Source organism: Sander vitreus, chromosome 17 (genome assembly GCF_031162955.1).
Source record: "Sander vitreus isolate 19-12246 chromosome 17, sanVit1, whole genome shotgun sequence".
NCBI lineage: Eukaryota > Metazoa > Chordata > Actinopteri > Perciformes > Percidae > Sander > Sander vitreus.
In genome coordinates, this window is record NC_135871.1 from 12419660 (window position 1) to 12442739 (window position 23080).

Below are 23080 nucleotides of genomic sequence, written 5' to 3' on the forward strand. Positions count from 1 at the left end.
AGAAGAAGCCACATAGAAATACAAAAAAGAAGAGCCACAATCTTTTTCTTTGACCTCTATATCTAAAGGCAAGAGAAAATGAAAAGTTCATGGTATTTAGACCATTTGAGCTCAACCCCGGTAACAAAGAGCTAACAACAGGCAGCAGTAGTGGTCCTGGAAGCAGAGAAAAAGGGAGTCAGAGAGAGGTTAAAAAGAAGTGTTGTATCCTCGGCTCCCTCAGCCCTGCGGCGTGGGGTCACCTCAGAGACTGGAGACCGAATTACCCAGCAGCCCCGGCTGCTCGCAGGATCAGGCGGACAAGGGGAGAGGACGAGAGGAGTTAATGAAGGGAAGAGACGGTTCGGGTCCCCCGAGGGCCTCTAGGCACCTGCCTGGCAAGCTCCCACCGCCCAGCCTGCTCTGATTGGCTAATTATGAACATGGATTTAGCCCAGAGTTACATCACTGATTGATTGGAGTGTTTTAAATCTGTCTTTGGTCTCTCACTACCTATACTTCCTATCTCTCTCTCTCTCTCTCTCTCTCTCTCTCCGTGGACACTCTGGGTCGCTGGACTCCCACTGCGGGGACTCATGCAGCACAGTGGCAGCACAGTAGCAGCAGGTGACGGTCCTTCTGCACAATGTGCACACACGGCCTCAACTGTGGTGATTTTGTCTCTCCGCTGACATATAATTCATTCAAAAGTTTGAAATATTTGAATCTACAGATAATTACTAATTACAGCCTAATAAGTGACAGAACATTTTTCAAATGGGGAGCAAGGGAAGAAAGGCCGCGATCTAACTTACCTTTGGTCAACATAGTTCCAGTAATAGATGTTATTTGCTCCCACCATGGCTGTGGAGGTGTGATTAAATAAGAGTTGCTATGTTTGCTTATATTCATTCATCAGCGATTAAGTAGCTGCTGGTCCAGTAGGAACCTTGTGTCTGGTTCAGTACACTTTACATTGAAAGCAAAAGGGAATTAATGCTGTGCTGCTTATGACTGTTAGCATTAGTCATGCCTGTTAATGTGACTGCTGTTTCTCTGTAAAATTATTTTGTCTTTCCCACAGATCCAAGGGAATTTGTTGGATTCAGCTTACTCTTTCTATAGCTTACTCTTTCTCCTCTATAAGAGTTAAAAGTTGGGCGCCTTGGTAGCGCAGGGTAGTGCAGGCGCCCATATATAGAAGTCTACTCCTCGACGCAGTGTCCGCAGGTTCGACTCCGCCCTGTTGCCCTTTGCTGCATGTCATTCCCCCTCTCTCCCATTTCATGTCTTTAGCTGTCGTATATAATTAAATGTCTAAAATGCCCTAAAAATACTATAATCTTTAAAAAAAAAGAAGAAAAAAAAGAAAAAATTAAAAGTAATTAATTCCTACAACATAAGCCGTCAAAGTTAATATCAAAGCAGTCTGAAAAAAGCACACAATAGAGGTTCAAATTTGGTTTTGCTGGATATTCAAGACATATTTAAATACGCTACTATGTATATGCATAAGAAAAGCTTCCCTTTTGTTTCCTTATGTGCCTCCAGTTCAAACTGAGTGCATGACACGTCGTGTTGCTCCACTGAACATGAGATGAAATAGCAGTGAAAACAGGCTGAGATCATGTTGCTTGTAAAAGTATTCACGTGAGTGTGTGTCTCTATTTTTCCATGCGTCAGATCAGTTAGAATCCATTCTCAGTGCTCTGGGAGGAAACACAAGTGCAGGCGCTCAACTGTTTCTCACAGTGGGATGGAAACACTTTACCTGTACACAACGAAAGCTTTACTGGGGGACGTTAGAATCCTGAATCCCAACCTACGTTAACGGGGAAAAAAGGAGAACGAGCTGATTTAGCTCCATGATTGTAGTCTGCACAACTGTTCAGGATGTCTCCCTCTATTTTGCTGCAGTGCATCCTGGGACAGGACATCTATAGCAGTCCCGGGAAGCCCGAGGGGAGGCTGGGGGATCAGCTCCAGCCTATCTCTTCAGAGCTGGGAATTAATTAAGAAATTATGAAAGCCGGGCGGGGGGGATGAAATATGCATGAGCCTTGATTGGGACGTTTGTGATTGTGTACTCTAATTTCAACTGGCGGACTGTCCCTGCTAGCCAGGTAGATAACACACCACAGAAACACACACACACACACACACACACACACACACACACACACACATACACACACACACACACACACACATACACAACAATAATACTTTCAGGCTACACAAAAACATAACCAAAGATCACACTCACCGTTGGCAGAATTGGTATTTTGAGCGTCTCATTATGTTAATTAAAATGAGTTAATCAGTGTGGATTAATCACTACAGTAATGAGGATTGAACAGCAGATTATGTCTTCTTACCTAATCCATATAATTGTATTTGTAGAAGCATGAGATTAATATGCTAGCATTCAATTAATGATGATAATGATGATGATGATTAATTAAGCACGTGTTTCACTTTGGAATTCTTTTGGTGTGTGATAGGTGGAGTTTTACTTTTGTCTCTAACATTATTATTTGTTGTTGTAGGTGTTGGTGGATTCCACTGGGATTTTCTGTGTCTCTGCAGCTTCTCTACTGGTCTCTTTTCGTCTTTATTGATGGACTTGAAGGCCTGTTTACAGCAAAGAGCACCCTCTGTTCTCCTGAAAAATACTTCCTGTAGAAGACTCAAACAGAGTCGATACCAAACAAGAGATCATATAACCAAAGAAAGAGACTCATTTTCAATACAGCACAACGAAACAATATAGGTCTTAAAGGGGTGAATGCAAAACTGAGTTTACCTTGTCATAGTTAAATAACGACAGTTCGGTGGGTGAAATGGGCATACAGAGAGCCTCAAAGTCCCATTGACACCTTTTTCGCTGCCCGCTGTGGGCTTCGCGATCGCGAGCAGCGGCTGCAGGGCAGCCCGCCGCACGTTTGGAAGTCAAAAACCGGGCAGTGTGTGTGTGTCTGTGTCTGTGTGTGTCTGTGTGTGTCTGTGTGTGCCGCTGCCTGGCCGCACGTTTGGAAGTATATCGGTAATGTTAACAGACAGTGTGTGTGAGTCTAATGATGGAAAGCCAAAAAGGAAAAGGGAAAGGTGGCGCTGAGAATACCAGACTCAAAAGGAAGAAAAGGGATGGTGTTGCTGGGCTGTGTGTTGTTCACTCCCCCAGCTCAGCACGCAGCTCATCTAAATATTTATGAGCATACCATATAAGGGAGAAAACCTCTCGTTTTATTCAAGGGCTATTTCACAGGGTTGCATGGAAGCATAGAACAGCACCCGGGCCATTTTCAGCCCAACCAATGTTACATACCTATTAGGAGACCTTAAGGAACAGTGTGAAATACCCTATATAATCATTCTATCACCCCTTTAAGCTTAACCACAAACGCACACATGATATGAACACACACACACACACACACACACACACACACACACACACACACACACACACACAAACACAGGGCTCCCATTTCCTCCCAATCACCTGCAAGTCTATCGACCCAGGTGCAACCTCCTTCCTTTCATTTGTTTTGCTTTTTTTCATTCATTGATTTGCACATTGGCGTATTTTGAAAGCTGCATCACATAGTGCTGAAATATCACGTTCTAGATTTGACCATTTGTGTCCTTTTGCATTCATTCAGTATTCTCCCTGTCTAAAGGCTTAACAACACTGTCTTTAATATGCTTTAATTAAACAAAGGTAAGCCTATTCATATAAATGTGAAGAGCAAAACTCTGAGCTTTTTATGTTTCACTATATGCTCCAGTTCACTAGAGCACTGCAGTGGGAACCTCCAGTATTTAAACTGGTCCCCAGTGTTTGAACTCTGCCCAGAAAGCAGAACTTAAAGCAGAGAGATGAGAGGATAGATACAGAGAGGGGAGCAGAGATGAAAGGCTGTGGTGTGCCCTCCAAGGGGGGAGCCCGGGATAATGCTTACTCACATTGTTTGATTGTTCCTTTGTCTCTTTTAGTCACAGAAGGAGTTTTTTTAAAGCCCGAACATAGGAAATGTGACAGGAGGAGGACTGCAGGACTGATGTTTCAAGTTTACATCCTTGCTGCTTTACACATTGTGGGATTACTTTGAACTTTGTTCGATTGCAATACAAAGGAGGCCATAATTCCCCACCACCTTGTGATTCCTCAAATAAGAATCATGTAGAAGTTGAGAGGAGCAGATGTGTCTCCAGCAGCAGGTGTCCACCTTTCCAACCCATGTCTGTTCCCTATAAGCAGGTGTGATACTTCCTCATTAATTCTATTTTCGGGTTATGACCTATTGTACAGTATAGTGGTGCCCTATTTGTTCTCCTCCACCATTTCTTTAGAGTTATGTTTTTCATTTAAGACTGAAGAAAATACAAAAAAAATAGAATTTAAAGATACATTTTTCTGTCATTTTAGTGAGAGAATATATCATATCACACTTTGCTACAACATCTTCTTCGATTTGTGATTCTCTTCATGTGGCATGAGAAGTGGCTCATATTTCATGCTTTTATTTTGATGTTTATTCATCAATAAAAGTCTGTGCTGTCTTCACTGTGCGGTTAAACAGCCTTCTTTGTTGCTTCTTAGTCATTTACATCAGCTTCTGTTAAAGAAAAGCTGTGAACAGAGTGATATTTCAGTCAAGTCACTGGTAAGTGACTAAAACACGTTTTTTCCTCCATGCTCATCACAACAATATGACCTTATTCCATGTACCATAAGCTCCACTCCTTGATTTGCGACTTCTGTCGACTCAACCTCAACAGACTGCTTTGCATGAATTTGGCTGGTAACCATAGATGGATTTGCATCTCTTGAAAAGAAAAAGCACCTCAACTGCCGGAGCACAAAGGTCAGAGATTAAAAACCTATACATGGAAACATGATAAACTCTGTTCTTCTAGCCTCTGGGTTCTTCAACAACCTGCCAATATATTGATTATCCCCATTTACAGATGTCCAATGCAATTTGTGATAAGGCCAGTGTGCTCACAATATTCTCATGGAAGACTTCTATTTAAAGCTATGGAATCTATTCATTTAATAATAAACATGACATATGCAGTATTATCATTGCAGAGTGTAATCATATTAATTAGAGATGTTACACACAATCATTAAGTGCTGGAAAAGTGCTATTATTTCCACAGTTATTTCACATTTTACATCCCTCTCCCTCCTCCTCATTTTACCTCTCTCCCTATCTCCCCCTCCCTGCTGGCTCCCACCTCCAGAAACGAGGTGATATTGGTACGATGGGAGACCAAGTCCAGGCAAACAAAGCGCGCCCACACCTGAGCTTTTTATAGGCTAATAAGAGGACCACCAGCTGGCTGTACTGTGGGGTCAGCTCCTGTGTTATCCATCCCTTGTCTGCAGAAATCCAACCTATTATTATCAACTTGATTGGCTGTCTAGTCAGACACCTAATAATAGTGTCTATTCAGCCAGCGTGAGGAATGTGGAAAAACTGTCACTCTGCTCTATTGGCTTTTCTCTGTCTTTATGTCTGGAAAGGTAAATTGGAATATCAAATTGTTTTGACTGGCTGATATTGTGCTGTAAGCCATGATGCCACCCTGTTGTGCCATGTTGCATCATAGGATGCTATTGGGTCTTGTCCAGGCTAGCCACATATGTGGTAAATCAAACAATAATTATACATTTGAAACAAATGCCAATTCGTTGTTGTGATATTTGAGCAGAGGCGATATTTCCTGTTTTGCAGTTTTTTTCAAACGTGTGAAGCACTGCTTTTGTTTTGTTTTCTATAGCTGCTGAGAAACCACTCAAATATGTCAGGCAAAACACAACTGTTTCATTTCAAATTCACCAAGATAGCTTTATGAATCTGAATGTTATTGAAGCCAAAAATGTGCAGTTAGGCAGCCCTTACTCCTGTTCAATATCAGGTTGTGACGCTAGTGTAACATATCAACAAATCAACAAATCAAACCATAATTCTTTGCGAATCTCACCCCTCTAAATATAAAGCAGTTCTTTTGTAACATAGTAACTATATTCCGTTTGTAATTATATAATCCGTTTGTGCAATTATGTTAATCACAAATAACACACATTAAGCCAGCACATTTATTTTGTTTTTGCCTCAATCTCCACCCATTCCCGAGGCAGGCAGAAGTGTATCTTGGCAACTCTTGAGTATTATTTCCATCCAGAGCTGTCAGCGTTTCCCACCAGATCAAGGCTGTGATTAATAAAATGGGCCTCCTGGTCCCCTCCAGCCTATTCTCACCTTCTCCCTTTACACTGCCTTTGCAGCACATGCTTGTCTCCTAGTGTCTGCCCCTCTGTCAGTTTCTCTCCTTATTCTCATTCTTTCCGTCTGGACATTGCTGTTGCTCCCTTTCAGCCTTCCCACCTGCATGAATAGAGAATTCCTTTCTCTATTCTTTTGCTCCCCTTTCTCTCTTTACTTCTCTCTTTTGCTGCCTCTCTGGAGCTCATGGTAAATGATGCATGGTAGACTCACAGCCGCTGAGCAATCATTAGTGAGGTGGCACAGGTGAACGGGAACGATGGATGATGAAGAGAGGGAGGGATGGAGGGAGTAACAGAGGACAGCAAAAGTCATGTTTCCACCCCATGGTGGTTCCCTATATCGTCACAAAACTAGAAGTTGTTTGTGTAAAACACTAGTCTGTGGCATTTCTTATGCCAGTGGTCATTAATCTAGACACATAAACACACATGCATACACAAATACATACAAAAATGAAGCCATAATGTTGCTTTCACAGATGAAACCCTGACTTACAGTGTCCTAAAGCCCAATGCTACTATAAAAATCAAGTCTGGACTGGACTAGCATATATATAATGTGCTGAGCAGCCAATATTATGAAGTGTACATAATGCTTCCCTCATGAAATATCATCACTCAACAATGCCCTGACGCCCCTCACCATAAACAAAATCTATGTTTATAGTTCATATCAGGACTAATAAACTGAGACATTACCTGACAAAGGTCCACAGTGGGTAGGAAACTCCACATGTGAAGCTTACTGGAGGCAAGATTCAGCGCATAGGATGTGTTTTCTCCCCTTCTAATCAATCAAGTACGGTAAAAGTTTGATATATAATGACAGTAACATTGTGGTTTCTAATTGCTGATTATTTGATTGTCAGCTTTATAGCTGTCAGTGTGTCAACACATGTTTAATTAGTGTTCACACCCACTTTTCACTGCAGCTCAGAGTCACTTGCATGTCCCTCTCTCCGCTTCCAACAACTCATACTGTATATACACGATATCTCAAACCCTGTTTTACCTTTAGTTCGTCTCAAGAAGACAAGTAAATGTGTAAGAATAACACATACACACGCGCACACGCACACAAACACACACACACACACACACACACACACACACACACACACACACACACACACACACAATGGATAAAATCTGTAGCATAGAAGCTACAGCTATTGTGAGATCAGTGGTGGTACTTTTTGAAAGGAAGTACTGTACTTTTTGAGATTCTTGTATTTCACTTGAGTATTTCCATTTTATGCTACTTTACACCTGTACTCCACTACATTTGAGAGAGAAATATTGTACTTGTTACTTAATTCTTCTTCTTAGTTAATTCTTCATAAAAACACATGATACGCTTATAAATTACAATGCATTGTTATAAAGTTGGAGCTCCTTGTTATGTTTCAGATGCCTACGAGTTGTTAGTTCCACCAAAGAGATGTTTGTCTTCTAAAACTTCTCACATTGTTTCATTTAAATGACTACTGTATTTGAGGCCCAAAGAGGTAAAACTCTACAACTTTTCACCAAAAAATTAAAACAATTTGTATTATTGTTGTTGTTGTTTCTTCTTCTTTCCTTTCCTACCCTATTAATCATCTCACGGCCCCTAGTAATCTCTACTGGTAACCTGGATTAAACAAGCTACAGTATCTGTATAGAAAGTAATTAAATGTAGCTCCATGTCAACCTGCTACAACAGTAAAATGCTGCTTACACATTGATGCATAAGTTTTAACATTCTAATGTAGCATATTACCTCTAAGTACATTTAGCTGATAATACTTCTGTACTTTAGTTTAGTTTAGTTTAGTTTTACTTTTCTGTAGGATGTTAAATGCAGGACAATGTGGTGTTGATACTTTTACTTCAGTAACGGATCTCTTCCACCACTGGGTGGGATACAGCTGAGGTCCTAATGATCCATGCTTCTCAACATGCATCACTCACTTCCCACTGTAGGAACCCTCAGCTGTACACATTACATTTATAGTCCTTATCTTAACAGAGTGGAGATATGAAACCTCGGGGACTGGTCTCTCTTTCTACACTTTTGCCCAAGTATTCAGCGCAAACGACCATCATGTTGCTCCTTGGTCTGCTGTTTACTAATGATGTCTGTGTACGGTTGAGAGGAAAGCTCAATCTGATCGTGGCCATTAGAGAATAAGATAAGCATTAAGCTTCCTATCTTTCCTGAGTATCAACAAGTACAATTTGGATATGAAAGTAAGTCCAACAGAGCAATCATATCGGCTGCGGTATGATGTTTGCGGCTGATGAATTCTCTACTTAGAAATATGCCTTTATGTGGTCTACATTTAAATCAACTCTCCTATGTTTAAATAAGCTTGGGTAAAATGTTTTGAATTCAGGAATAGATGCTGACCTTTCTGTATATGAGAACATTTTTGATTTGTTTGTCAAGGTGCTGTATTTGTACAGTGTGGTAGAGTTAGATGCATATTAAAAGCAGCCTGCAGACAGATTCTCTCAATTTTCACATTGTTCTGTCACCTTTAATTGTATTAACTTTTTTACCCCCCGAAGCAGAAGGAGAGCAGAGTTTCTAGGGCAACAATCAGTGTAATTGTCCTAAGTCTGACACAATGCAATCTGCTAAAAGCCCCGAAGCCCAAAGGCCCAGGTGTACCCAGGGATTACAAAGGTGGAGGACAGGTGAAGTCAATGCACTGACAGACAGACACACACACACACACACACACACACACACACACACACACACACACACACACACACAACAGGCATAAACATATACAGTATGCACACATACACAAATACACAAACAATAATCGGCATAACCAATCTATCTGCACATCATGCACAATTAAATATTGCAACGTCAGTTTTTACTAAAGTGTTAACAGGCTGATAAAAGCTCACAAGACCCTCAACGGGTCAGGGGTTGATAAAATAAAATAAACAGGAAAACAGTTTCCCCTGTTTTTTGTTTTGTTTTGTTTTTGAACCCTTGTGTTGTCCTCGGGTCACCCATTTAAAAAAAAAAATCTTTATCAGAAAAGTGGGTTTCTTTCAACCAAATTTTCTGAAAAATAACGCCGATTGTTCCACACAACGCTCTTCACAAATAAAATAAATGATCAGCCCACTACTTTCTTTAAAATTGGATGTTTTGTTCAATTTTATAGCACTAAAAAAAAAATATGTATGAAAGAACGTTGAAAAAAGTGACAAAAATGTCCGCAAAAGCTTCAGAAATGTGGGGGGGAAAACCCACAAAAACGTCAAAAGGCGCAGAAATAAATTTGCAAAAACATCGGAAAAAGTGACCAAAACATTAGAGGGGAAAGCAACAAAAGTTTTGAAAAAGACGACTAAAACGTTGAAAAATAAGTTTAAATTTTGACCCAATAGTTTTGAAATAGTTCCAGTGAAAAATGTCCATATATACGCAGGTCTGTAGATTATCCAGAGCAGTGGTGGAAGAAGTATTCAGATCCTTTACTGAAGTAAAAAATAGAAATACCACTATGTGAAAATACAACATGTGCAAGTAAAAGTAGATATAAGTAAATAAGAAGAAGACATACTTTATTTAAATGTACTTAGTATTAGATTACATACACACAGGCCCGAAATACACACATTCAAACAGCACCTACAGTATACACATGCATTAAATGGAGAGATGTCAGAGTGACAGGACAGGCACCTCAAGCAGTTGGGGATTTAGTGCCTTGCTCAGCAGTGTCCAGGAGGTGACCTTGCACCTCTTCAGCCACCAGTCCACATCCCATACTTTTACATTACATTAATCCAAAGCGACATACAATTGCTATATATGTCAGAGCACGCCTCTGGAGCAAGGTGTTAAGTGTCTTAATGTAACATATTGCAGTGGGAATTGAACTCAGATCTCCCACACCACACCATAGGCATGTGTCATATCCACTGCGCCACCCCCATGTATACTCCCATACTTGGATCGCACAGGGACTTGAACAGAGACTCTCCGGTTTCCAAGCCCAAGTCCCCCCAGCTCCTGCCACCCCTAAACGTCCTGAATTCAACATAAAAACGTGAAAGTAGAGAAAAAGTATTATGCAGCAAAATGTACTTAGTATCTCAAATACTAATTATGAAGTAGCATTCCCATCGTTATATTATTATATATTATATTACTGGATTCTTCTTACCGATGTAATGTGTAAACAGCATCATGTATCAAATGGTCGAGATGGAGCTCATTTAATTACTTTACATACTGATGGTGAGTTTAATTCAAATCAATGTAGGCTACCATATTTTTTAAGATGATCATATGTTTTGTAAGGAAAATATGAATCTGTAAATGAACTAACTACAGCTATCATTTAAATGTAGTGGAGTAGAAAATTATAATACTTACCTCTGAAATATAGTGAAGCAGAAGTAGGATTTTCTAAGACATGTTGCTGTTGAGTTTTAAATACAATCTTTAAATACTTGAGCAGCACAATGTAAATTTAATTTACAATGGGGTAAAGGAAGATTTCTCAAACATGGGCACATGAAATCAAAACTTCCTGGATGGCTTTTAATAAAATACTGAGATTTTCTTTGGTATTTGGATGAGCTGAAACTTTAAACATCCAAAGAAAATGTCAGAGGACACCACTCTGAAATACTGCGTGATAAATCCGTGAACATCCCCCCAAGCCAAACTCTAATGATGGGTATTATTCATTTGTCCTTAGATGATGTTTTCTTGGTCAGCAGAAAGCCTGCAGATTTGGCTTTATTTTGCTTTATTCACTGCTACCAACATCTATTAAACAAGTTCTCCTCTGGCCTGCAAGAAATAATTAGTCTACTGGATAGGTCAACTTAATCATTCCTGAAAATAATATTCAATTATCTCTGCAGCAACTTCTAGAGCATGTCTCCTATTTTTAGACCCCCTCTGTTTTACAGAGATAGGAAGTTTGATCCTTTTTATGTCAAGCCTGCAACACAAAGCAACGGAGAGTTAGCGGTGCTAAACAGTCTTCGGCGGATAACCTATTACGTCTTAATAATAGCCTAGCTTTCTCATTGTCTCTTCCTCTGTATGGTGCACCGCATATGATTTCCATCCCACTCGATTATGGTTCTCCTTTCCCACAGTTTTCCTCTCCAGCTTTCTGTTGGGTGTCCTTGACTTGTATCTTCAATTAGTCTTAGTAAACAGCAGAACAAAATAATAACTTATGGCAAGTTCAACATTGTCATCATCCCAGTAATAATTGAAGATATGTGTTGGAGGGAAGGAAGAAAGGGCAAATTTTAAACTGTTAACATCCTTCATAACCTCATCAAGGTAGGAGATGTGTCACCAAAGTCAGTCAGCCAGTCACATAAAAACTCTTCAATGAGCACTTCGCCCCAAAGTGCTCCATACACCTTATCAAGAATCACTGCTAAGTGAGGCAATAACAAAAAGATGGTGGATAATATCACATAAGTATATACTCAATATACTCATAAAGTAGAGCACAGAGCTTTTATATGACAGAACAGAGCAGTAGAAGTGGCACAAAAATACAATCAGAAACAACGGCATGCACAGACATGTAAACAGAAAATGCATTTGCAGCTCCACGAGGCAAATCTGTCTCAAACACAACCTGCGAACTCCATTTCACGCATAACCTCCTCTCGTTCTCACTGTCTATGTCAGTGTCTCTCTCTCTCTCCGTCCCCGTCTCCAGCCCTCTCCTCCTACCTCTCTCGCGCTCCCTCTCTCACCAGTCACAATAAAGACTTTGAGAATAAATAAATAATCCAGAGTGTATTCTGTGCTCCAGGAAACAGCATAATTGTGGTCGGGAGGAGGGAGGCAGTGGGACTCATCACTTGTCCAGACAATTTATAACCTTTGAAGTTGTATTTGAGCAAAGTACAGCAATGCTGTTCTGTTGCCAGATACTGTACTGTCACATCTTAGAGAAGGGCCTTGCTTCAGGCTCAACAGCGTGCCTGCATACATACTGGCTCTCCGTCTGCCTCACCCATGACTAAGACTCTGGGCTTTGCTCTGTTTTACTCTGAAGTATCTTATTTAATCTTGAGCATGTCACACTAAAGTGGTAATCCTATCTCTACATACAAGTCATCCAAGGAGAAACCTTCCCCTCATTGACCATCAATGTGACTCAGAAGCAGAAGGAATGAGACTCAGTATGAGCCAAAGAGTGATACTGCCCATAGACAGAGATGTTGGAAGTACAAATCTGTGACATTTTGATAGAAAAAAAATTTTTCGTCAAGTTTTTGTACTTCTTATCACTAATTCACTAAATCATATAGCAGATGGGTTACAAATTAAAGAAAAGAAATAACCAGAGTGGCTTCAATTCTCCTTGACATAGATTATCAGAGTCTCTGGCTCTCTACTGGAGGTATGTAACACCATTCTTCTAAAGATTTTCCCTCATTAGTGTTTTGATGATGGTGGTGAAGAAAATCTCCCATAGAGATTCAACTGGTTGAACTGGTTTCAACTGGTGACTGTAACATGAAATTAATTTTCATCCTCATTAAACCGTTCTACTGTATGGATGCCATGTATTGTGTAGGTAATTCAAGTGCACAGGTAATGATACATTTCCAGCTTCCAGAAGCACCAACAACAGTGATTTATTCATATTCAATTGAAGAGGAAATTAGCAGTTGTGAATGTTGCTGCGGCTCAACAGAAGAAGAGAAAGAAACTCAACCACTTAAAGAGGATGCCACGGTTATAAATGATATGTGATCTCAGAAAAAAAAAAAGATTTGTCCAACATTAAAACAAAAAAAAAAACTATGTAAATTGATATGGAAAGCTGAATTTACTGTAATTGTACCTATCTGCACTATCACAGCTTTATAGCATTTAACATGAAAGCAGCTTCAACGCCAAAGCAATACTCACCTCTTCATCATGCCTCTTGTGGTGTCCTCTCACCAATCAGACATCATCAGCACCATCCAGTCATACAGGAAACCACTTTGATTATGAAGACGTCTGCTGAAGATCCAGTCAGGCGTCGTCCTCATCAGTTTGGCTCATTTATGAAAGGGTGCTCTCTTGTGGCCACCGGGAGTAAAATAGTCTATGACCCAGGGATGCGAGAGGGATGGATTGACAGGAAATAATATGCTCTCATAAAAGCAAGACTGGTGCTGCTGGACTTCTTTTATAGACTCAAGATAGCTGCCCACAGACTATTCATATTAGGAAAGGCCAGCGAAGAAAGGGGATTGTCTATGTTATTGCAGTAAAGTTATTAGATTTGCAGATAGATAGATAGATAGATAGATAGATAGATAGATAGATAGATAGATAGATAGATAGATAGATAGATTAGCATGAAAGAAACTCACAATAGCCCTACTCTGCAGTGAGACCTTAGTGCCTGCTGAATCCGGATCGGTGCTGTGCGCTCTAGGGTCCGGGTTTTCTTTTTCTCCCCTCCCATCTATTTCCTCCTCGCTTGCCACTAGTTTACCTTCACTTGTTCAGCCTTCACTCTGAGAGCAGGAGGAGGAGGATGGTATATGATTGGCCAGGCGGGGACTGGTAGTCCGGAGGCTGGCATTGTGCTCCGCTTTGATCCCCCGTGTTCTTGTTTACACCTTGCGGACTGGGGCCGAGACAAGACACCCATGGGCCCCCAGAACAGCCAGTCTGCAGTGAACGCGGCTATCTGACAGCATCTCCCCGTAATACTTCTTTTGTATGGTCGCAAACCAAGTTTCTCTTTGCTGGTAATCGGACTCCCTCTCGTCTAATTTAACGTCCCCATTCAGAGCAGCAATGCGTCAAACTTTTTGGTGACTTTTGTGGCACCTCTGCGCTCATGGGTCCCAGTCAAGCAGGGTCCAAGTGTAGCTGGAAATGAAATCTACCAGGAATAGTATCGGCAGATTGTTTATTCATATTCACAGGGTGTGATAACTACGGAACTCTTCGAACTTTGATTACGGGCGGAAATTACACCCTTTCAATCTTGCTCAGACATTCACAAGCTGCTTGGTGATGGATGTGTTTTGAGCGTTGCAGGCTGTTTGCTTCGAAAGTGAACTATTTCCCAAAACGACATCCAACATCAATTACTGGACTCGTTGACATTTCACTCTTCCCTGAGAAATCTTTCAGGGGGCGGGGGAGACTTTTGTTGGACAAGAGCCACTTGGTGTGTCAGAAGCACCGCAGGTTACGCGGTGTGGGGAAAACCCGGGACGTTTCGCAACGGCGTAGCCGGAGAAGATGCTCTCTGTTTGGAAGCAGCGTGACCAAGGTATCGGTCCTCTGGTTCTTCTCCTCCTTGTCGGAGGATATGTCGTCTCTGGCACTGGTAAGTTGTGAAATCAAACATCAGTTTGTAATCATGTGAAATAGCCTACTGTACACAGGTGACACGGCGCAACATTTACAAAACACACTCATGTGCGCACAGACACACACACAGTTTATTTTTTAATTTTTTATTTATTTTAAACAAGTCGAACAACAAGAAAATATTTAGACTTTAGACTTTTTACCTAATGTGTCCAACCTCAAAGTTACCTTCACGCCCTAACCTTTGCTCCATGGGAATTTAAAGTAGCCTACATGTCTTGGACTCTGGAGTACACCCATAACAGTGCAGGGGTCTGGGGTCGCCTGCTGACCAACACTTTCTTTACCCTTTGGTAAAGTATTCAGCCTTCAGCTCAGAGCTCTTTTCTACTTAAAGCGGAAAAATCAAACTCCCCCGGTGCGCAGGGAGTGATTAAGGTTTTGCTCCATGCCTTCTTGCCTTCTCCAAGAAGAAAAAAAGAAAAGCCTCTGTGAGGAGAGCACTTGAAGTGCTTCAGTAGAAGAGATTCTTTTATTTTTTTATTCTTTTATATATTTGCTAAATTCAGTGACACTTGTCTTGGTGCAAGTTGTGTCTGAAATACTGAACACACCCTGTTAAGACTTAGTATTTCAGTCTGAACAGAGCATGCTTTGATCATTGAAGAGCAGACTTCTCTCAGTGGATTGCTCCGAGTTAATGCCCTCAGAGACTGCAGCAGCTCTCATGGAGATGAAATCACTTGGTACACAGGGCAGGTCACTGCTGAGCTGAGGAGACGGAACCTGGACACCAAGGTGACACTGCCCGTATCCAGTGTGAGATGAATGATTTCACCCAGTGTGGCCCAGTGGTGTGCAAGCCTGTACTTTTCCTGCCCTCCCTTTGCCAGATAAGATTGAAATACAAGGCAGAAATCTGAGGGTTTAGTGGATTGTGGATTAGGCTCGGTTTACAGTAGGAATAAAAGAACAATGTGGACAACAATGAGTGCAGAATCTACACAAGCTTTTCTAAAAGAGCACTCCAAGGAATAAACCTGACTCTCTGCTGACGATTTTTTTTTACTTAATGACAGCAGTACTCTTTTGGAGGACACACTGACTGTCTGTCCAGATCTGTTGCCATTTCTTTGAATAGCAATAAGAACCCCTGGCAGGTCATCGTGTGTGTGTGTTATTCCTGAACAGGCAGAGCAGAAAAGCAGCTTACGTTTATTAAAATTGTGGACCGTTATGAAATCCTTGCGTGCAATGAGAAACGTTGATATAAACAGTTGAGGATTGCAGTGAGGTCCTGTTAGGGGAGCAGAGCGTAGGAGGAGGGGGACAACAGGGGACAATAGCTCAGTGTGCCCCAGTAAAGTTTCTGTCTGGGAGAGAGGGAGGCAGAGATATATTTAGGGAATGCATGATGGGACAGACAGATTGCATTTATCTTCTCTCCCATTGTGTGTATACCTTTCCTCTGCCGCCTCCCCTCAGATCCCTCCTGTCTTGGTCTCTGCCCGCATTGTGGATGTGCTGAGCTCACATTTCTGCTTTGGTGCTCCTCTTTCTGTGTTGACATACACATTAATTACCCAGGCTGCCAGGAACACTTGTCTGGAGTAACTACCCTGCTGTCCCCTGCCTCTCTGTGTGTGTGTCATTATTAATGACTTCATCAGAATTAGAAAACCGACATACGGGAAATGTGTTTACACACCGATTGTGACACATCAGGATTAAATGAAGACGACCAGGTTCCCAGTAAACCCTGAGGGGGGAAGGGTCAAGAGACCAGTGTCCAGACTAGGATATCAAGACAGGAGGAGAGTGAGAGTGAGGGTAGCAAAGGGGCGGTTGAGTGTTCAGAGTTAGGCAGCGTAGCATGTCAGACACTCCCATAGAGGCTGGGTGAATAGTGACACTCTTCTAGGATGTGCTGTCTCATTTATATTAAGTGTGGAAATCCTCTTGCTCCTGAATAACAGTGCAGTCGCTGCATGAAAGACTCTTTAATATTATATGTGAGCTAATAACAGACTACTGAAATATTTGTTGCCCTGCTCTACACTTCAGTCAGTAGAATTCTGTAATTTTCTGACTGCTAAAGTATGAATTTCAGATGCATGAAAGGAAGGCTAACCTCAAACAAACACCAAAGTAGATTTGGCCTCAAAGACGCTCAACAGATTGAGATGTCAGATTAGATTAAAGTGTCTCTGAAACATGTAGTCATAACAAAAGGCCTGCCAGGCTGTTGCATCTGCAGAGATTTAGACAGGTGGTTGGGCACCGTGATAAATAAACAGACCGACAGCTCTTTTAGGCCAGGCCACAGGCCAGACTAGTTCCTCAGGCAAGTCCTGCTGGCAGACCAGACCAGGCCACATTCTGTCCCGGAGCAGTGCATTAGTTTTATGGCCGTCAGGCAGCAGGGGATGGGATCGCTGGCCAGCCACTGCCCTCTCTGCTGTATTATTCATACGTGCAAAGTGGTCTTTGTTAATATTTAAAATGTGCTTATGATGCTCAAATTCTTGACATCAGAGACAGCAAAGGAGACAGAAGTGGGAGGGGAACAGCTGCTCAGCTCTCATTGGCGTAACTGACCCGGATGGCTGCAGGGGGTAGTGAAGGATTTTAGGGTACCAATAGGCATTTATAGACAAGATAAAAGAGTGGCAGTTTGAGCAAGTGTGCCAATTGCAGCCGGGAGCTGTTGCAGAGGGTGTGTGTGAACCGACAAGGAGAGGGGTTACGCAGGGTAATGCTTTCCAATCCTTTCCAAAAGTGAAGAGGAAAAAAACAGAATGAGGAGATGGAAGAGAAATGAATCCGTAAGAGACACATTGAGATAGATTGATCCCAGGGCATGATTTTTAAATATCCTTTATGAGAAAAGAGCGAAGAAGAAAACTCCATAGCAGTGGCATTCAAGCGTCATTAAACGTCTGGCACAGGCCAGAGAATGAGGCGGTGTGTGTGTGTGTGTGTGGAGAAAAAGGTGGAAAAGAATGAGAGGACAGCAATTGATGTGCAGCAGAAGGGCCAGGTTAGCAAATCAGCAGAAGAAACGGTGGTTAAGAGCGAAGGATATTGTCGAGGAGGGAGGCAGAGGGTGGAAAAAAGAGACACACAAATCCACTTGGGGGATGTTTTTATTAAGGCTCTTATCGATGGAGAGAGCTCACAGTATTAAGAGTAGACATGTTTAATGCTTTGCCAATACTGTGCATGTTAGACCGGACCATAAATCTGCTGCAAACAGCAAGGGCTCTGTAGGAGGCAAAATAGCGAGGTAAATGGAAGAAGGAGCTGACTATAAAGAATGGAAAGGGGAATTAGCAGCAGAAGAAAGTTTTGAGCAGAGATTGGCAGACTTGAGATGAATATGGTTTTAAGCACAGGCCATTATTTTCAAAGACAATATGTTCTCAGAGTATTTAGAATCTGGGATAATAATGATCTAATCAATGCTGCTGAGCCTGCCAACTAATTCAAACTGTGTGTTATTTAAAAAGTGTACAACATTATCATCAAGTGAAGCTGTTTAAATATTTCATGTACAGTAATGCCTCCTTGGATTCTGGTTTAAAAAATGTCTTGTTTCTTATAAAACAGTAATAAAATGCAGGCATGTTTCAATTTAATCTATACATTTAAAGCCATTGATGTTTGAAATTTAAAACTTTTACTGACCATGTTTATCCCAAAGTCAAAGTATTTTTTTTTAAATCACAAAATGTATTTAATTCTGTCAGCGACTTTTGAAGGCGACATTCTCTGAAATAAACGCAAAGATTTTGGCACAGGCCTTCAAATAGCCAACAAGTGCAGTCAAAAAAGTTAAGGCTGGAGTAAGAGAGGGGGATGGATGGATGGATGGATGGATGGGTCGGGGGTGGCGGAAGGAGAGTTTCGTGGCAGATGGGAGATGGGAGCTGAGTTTCTGCTGGGCCGGCAGGACAGGGTACCCCCTGCCCCTCCATCCTGCCCTGTGGGGGGAGATGGGTGGGGCAGACAGGGAAACAGGAAGAAAACCTCTGTGGGGTTCCATTGTGCTTTAGATGAATAGAAGACTCCACAGAGTTTTTTCTGCCCCTTTGTGTGGGGTAAAGGGGGGCAGAAGCAGAACACACACACACACACACACACACACACACACACACACACACACACACACACTCAACTCATTCACAACTTCCACAGGAGCTACACTTGCACGAGTGTGTGTGTGTGTGTGTGTGTGTGTGTTAATGGCATGCTTCTTCAGATGTGTGTTACTGTTGCAGAACAGAGTACGCACAGGTTAACATCACACCTGCTTGTTGTAGCTTAAACAATCTGAATCTCATTACGAGTGATATGCTAAGACATGCTCAGGGACATCTGACATCAAAAGGACAGCACCCACCCACGCCCACAAATGCAAAACGGAGCCACATCCTCTGATGAAGAGGTAGCATTTATTTTTATAATGGTGGAAGACCCGCTGGGTCACTTGGGAGGAGTGAGAGAGTGAGTGCAGGAATTTTCATTTAAGATCTCAGCAGCACTCTGGGCATTGTGACCAATAGGATCAGCATTCACCACGGGGGGTCTCGCCAGATCCTGAACAACCCCCCTTACCCTAAGATAGAAACATACACACACATATACACACACACTTGGTAAAAGTGGTTGCGCTGAGTTCCATAGATCAGAGGCAGTGTCAGCACTTGATTGGCTGTGCTGTGGTCCAGCGCTCTGCATGTGTCCTCGTCTAAAAAAAGGAGGTTTTCAGACGATGTACCTCATCTTCTTAGCAGAGGCTTTTTGTCTTCAAAAGGCAGTTAAGCCAAGTCCACTCAGAGCTTAGACAACAATCTGTTAATGCTTGTGTTTGTGTCTGTTTGTATCTGTGTGTCATGTGGGCATGGAGGAATGTTCAGCTTAAAGTGTGTTAACATGCTGCATTAGGGAAGGCGATGGCAGTTATTTTTATTCTGACTTCCTTTTAATGAATGTGGCAGACAAAGCTACATTCCCCCACATTAATAAATTTGCCATCACTTGTCCCTGTTTCCTCTTCCTCTTCCTTCAGTTTCTTGATAGTCTCATCAGGTGTATTTATAGCTTTATAGTCTCACATATACCAACCTCTGTCATCCATATCTCTCTCATTCCATAATTCTTTTTACCCCCAGCCAGCTCTCTGGCAGAGTTTGGGAATTGCTCTTTAGAAGGCACTGTGAAGAATCCCATTTCTCTAAATGTAACGCTTATTAGGGTCCCATCTGCCCTCAGGGTTCTTATGAATGTGGGGGGTGTTTGGGTTGTCGTGGTTAGGTAAAGGAGGGGAGCAAGAGGAGCTTTGTCATGCCTGTGTGTAAGTGGATGTGGGTGCCACCGGGGGCTTGTGCGAGGTGGGAAGGGGTTCTTAACACTGCAGAGCACACACCGAGCAGCTGGTGTGTCTAAAGTAGGGGAATGAAACACAGACCTCCCCGGAGAGACGGCGTATTGAGCAAACGTGTGCATATCTCCGGCTAAGAGAGGGAACGGAAATGATCCTACCTCCTTCTGTCTTTATGGCACGCAGCTAGGCAACAGCAGGACTTTCTTAAAACACATAACATCTTAAACATTTTTTCCTTTCTGGGGTTTTAAATCAAGGCGAATGATGCTTAATGAGTGCATTTGTTATTTGTGAGTGTTTTTCAGGTGGGGTGGTGGGTGGGGTTGTGTGATTGGATGCTTGTCAGCAGTGTGCTGCTGTGTTATTTAATGTAGTGACTGTCGTGGATTTAAAGCACCATGTTTGTTTCTCAAGCTCATTGCCCCTGTCAGTAATGGAGCAGTGATTGGCCACTTAATCAGAGGTCAACACGGGCACATCCAGACCTTTCCTGTCCTTATCTCTCCTTCTCTTTACCTGTTTTCCTTTTCTTTCTGTTCCTCTTCTCTCCCCTCCTCTCTTCAGTTTGAGCTTTAAAGATTGGGCTAAAGGAAAAGGTCTGCTATGCAATATCAAGCTTCATCCCCAAAACATGCAGATACACACAAGCATGCACAGTAGGGGCAATAATCCCTGTTTCTGCTAAGGCACTCTTGAATCATAACCATAGCAAAGGGAAGAGTGAAAGAATGAGATCTGCCCTCATCCACTCTTTAATTCCTCCCTTCATCACCAGGACTTAATTCTTACTTCTCCTCCAGAGGCTTTGACTGGGAGCATCCAAACACACAGTAAAGATTCTGTTCTCGCCTTGGATGCAGGTCTTAATCAAGGGGCTGACAGGCTTCTCTTGGCTCGTGTGTGTGTTGTGTGTGTTGTGTGTGTTGTGTGTGTGTGTGTGTGTGTGTGTGTGCTGATGGGAAGCCAGCTGCATTACTTAGGTAATACTCCTTTTTCTGCATGGGTCACAGTGGGGTCACACTGACAATCAGCACACAGCAAGACACGCACACGCACACACACACACACACACACACACACACACACACACACACACACACACACACACACACATCTCTCTCGCTCTGGCAGGCGCTCTGATTGCACAGGAGGAAACCTGGTTTGTCCTCCTGGTTCATTCACCAAGCCAGGTGTACGCAAAGTATGCTACCAAGTGCCACCAGGCACTGGTCGCTCAGGAGTCAGGAATCGTTGTAAATGAGTGTCATGTGTGAAGTAGCTGGTCGAGGTTTGGTCTAATGTGGCAGATGTACCTGCATGTAATTAAGGTTAGATTTAAGTATATGAGCTCACACACGCATCAAGTGTGTCAGTGGGTGTGTGTGTTTCAAGCCTCTTACCTGCTGCTGACCAGATGGGCTCAACAGCCGACCTCACGCTCACCTCTTCCCGCCACTCCACTTAGATCAGCTGGTGAGCTGAGCTAAGGCACAGGGGCATTATAATAGACATATCAGCCCCCCACCTTCCTCCCCCTTCAACACTCTTGATCTTACACACACACACATAAAGCATGTGCAGCCCTCATTCTTCATGTAGGAGTGTGTGTGTGTGTGTGTGTGTGTGTGTGTGTGTGTGTGTGTGTGTGTGTGTGTGTGTGTGTGTGTGTGTGTAGCTGGTTGGGCAGCAGCCGTGGCCTGCTGTTCATTGGGATTATGAAAGCAGATGGACAGCCATGCTGACTGGTGAGGGTTCATTAACTCTGGGTGTCTCTGCTCTGAATCTGCTGTTGCTCAGCTTCACGTGTGTGTGTGTGTGTGTGTGTGTGTGTGTGTGTGTGTGTGTGTGTGTGTGTGTGTGTGTGTGTGTGTGTGTGTGTGTGTGTGGGTACAGCAGGTAGAGAAAGCACCTCACACAAGCAAAGGAAAGCCATAAAGATATTTTTCGATCAAGGGATATATGTGAGCTTGAAGTTTCTGCTTGATTAGTTTATGTTGATTGTTTATGTGCTCTCTGCTCTCTCATCATGTAAAACTGCTCCCAGGTTAACTTAATTTGTACTGCAGCATTCCTTGTCTTGTTTTGTGTCAAAGGACGGTTTTTTTATACATAAAAAGCAGCAGGAGAAACATGTTTCATGTGATCATACTAGTGCCGGCTGAGGAGTAATGATTTAGCATGATGCAATATCTTCAGCAGAGGACCATTTTCATGGCATTTCACTGCTCTGCTGGGGGAGATGAATAGGTATAGTTATAGTGGGTTATTAAACACTGAGCGGCGTCTCTCTCTGTCTATAGCTTCAACCTTCACGCTGCAGCCAGCTACTGCCCTCCTCTTCCACGGCTTAATAAAAGAAACATGGATCACACAGGGACAGATAGACATACCTGTGGAGAACCAGACAGAAAGACAGACAGACAGACAGACAGACAGACAGACAGACTGGCAGATTCCTGGGCAGATGGGTTGTTTGGAACCCCTCAGAGGCCTCGGCGCCATCAGACAGACAGACAGAGGAGTATTAGAGTAGTAGGGTAAATATCAAGCCAGCAGATTGTTAGCTTAACTTATCTTATTACAAGAAATAGTACGGCACAAAACCTGTAAAAAAACCTGTAAAACCACAACATGTCATTTTTATGCTTCAGTTTTTGTACAGATTAAACAAACGAGGTTTAGAGGTGCTGGTAGGTGGATTATATCACCTTTGGACAGAGCCAGGCTAGTGGTTTCCCCTTGTTTCCAGTCTTTGTGCTAAGCTCAGCTAACCAACTACTACTGCTGTAGCATCTTATTTAACAGACAGATGTGAGAGTGGTATCAGTATTCTTATTTAGCTATCTCATAAACATTACCACCTCAACCTAACTGGAGGGGCATAGGGAGATCATTAACAAGTACCTTTCTAGTGGTCCTGTGCCTGTTAGAGTAAATAATACGTGTAATGGAAAAATATTTTACAGTGGAACTCCTCTGCTGCTCTTAAGCTCCTTGTGATGAGGTGAGGGAGTCTTTTTTGTTAGATTTAGTCTAGGAGACTATGAATGACAGAATGAACTAGAACATTTACGTGTGCATGTCA

General features: G+C 42.3%; 1 protein-coding gene across 2 annotated transcripts in view; it reads left to right on the plus strand.

Moving 5' to 3' along the window:
• Nucleotides 1–13796: 13796 nt before the first annotated feature.
• The window catches only part of unc5b (unc-5 netrin receptor B), a 49371-nt gene continuing 40087 nt past the window's right edge, over nt 13797–23080 (plus strand). For both annotated transcript variants that reach the window (XM_078272501.1, XM_078272502.1), the window contains exon 1: nt 13797–14625. In XM_078272501.1, coding sequence (XP_078128627.1) covers nt 14538–14625 — 88 coding nt within the window. In that variant the 5' untranslated portion in view covers nt 13797–14537. The remainder of the gene's footprint in view (nt 14626–23080) is intronic.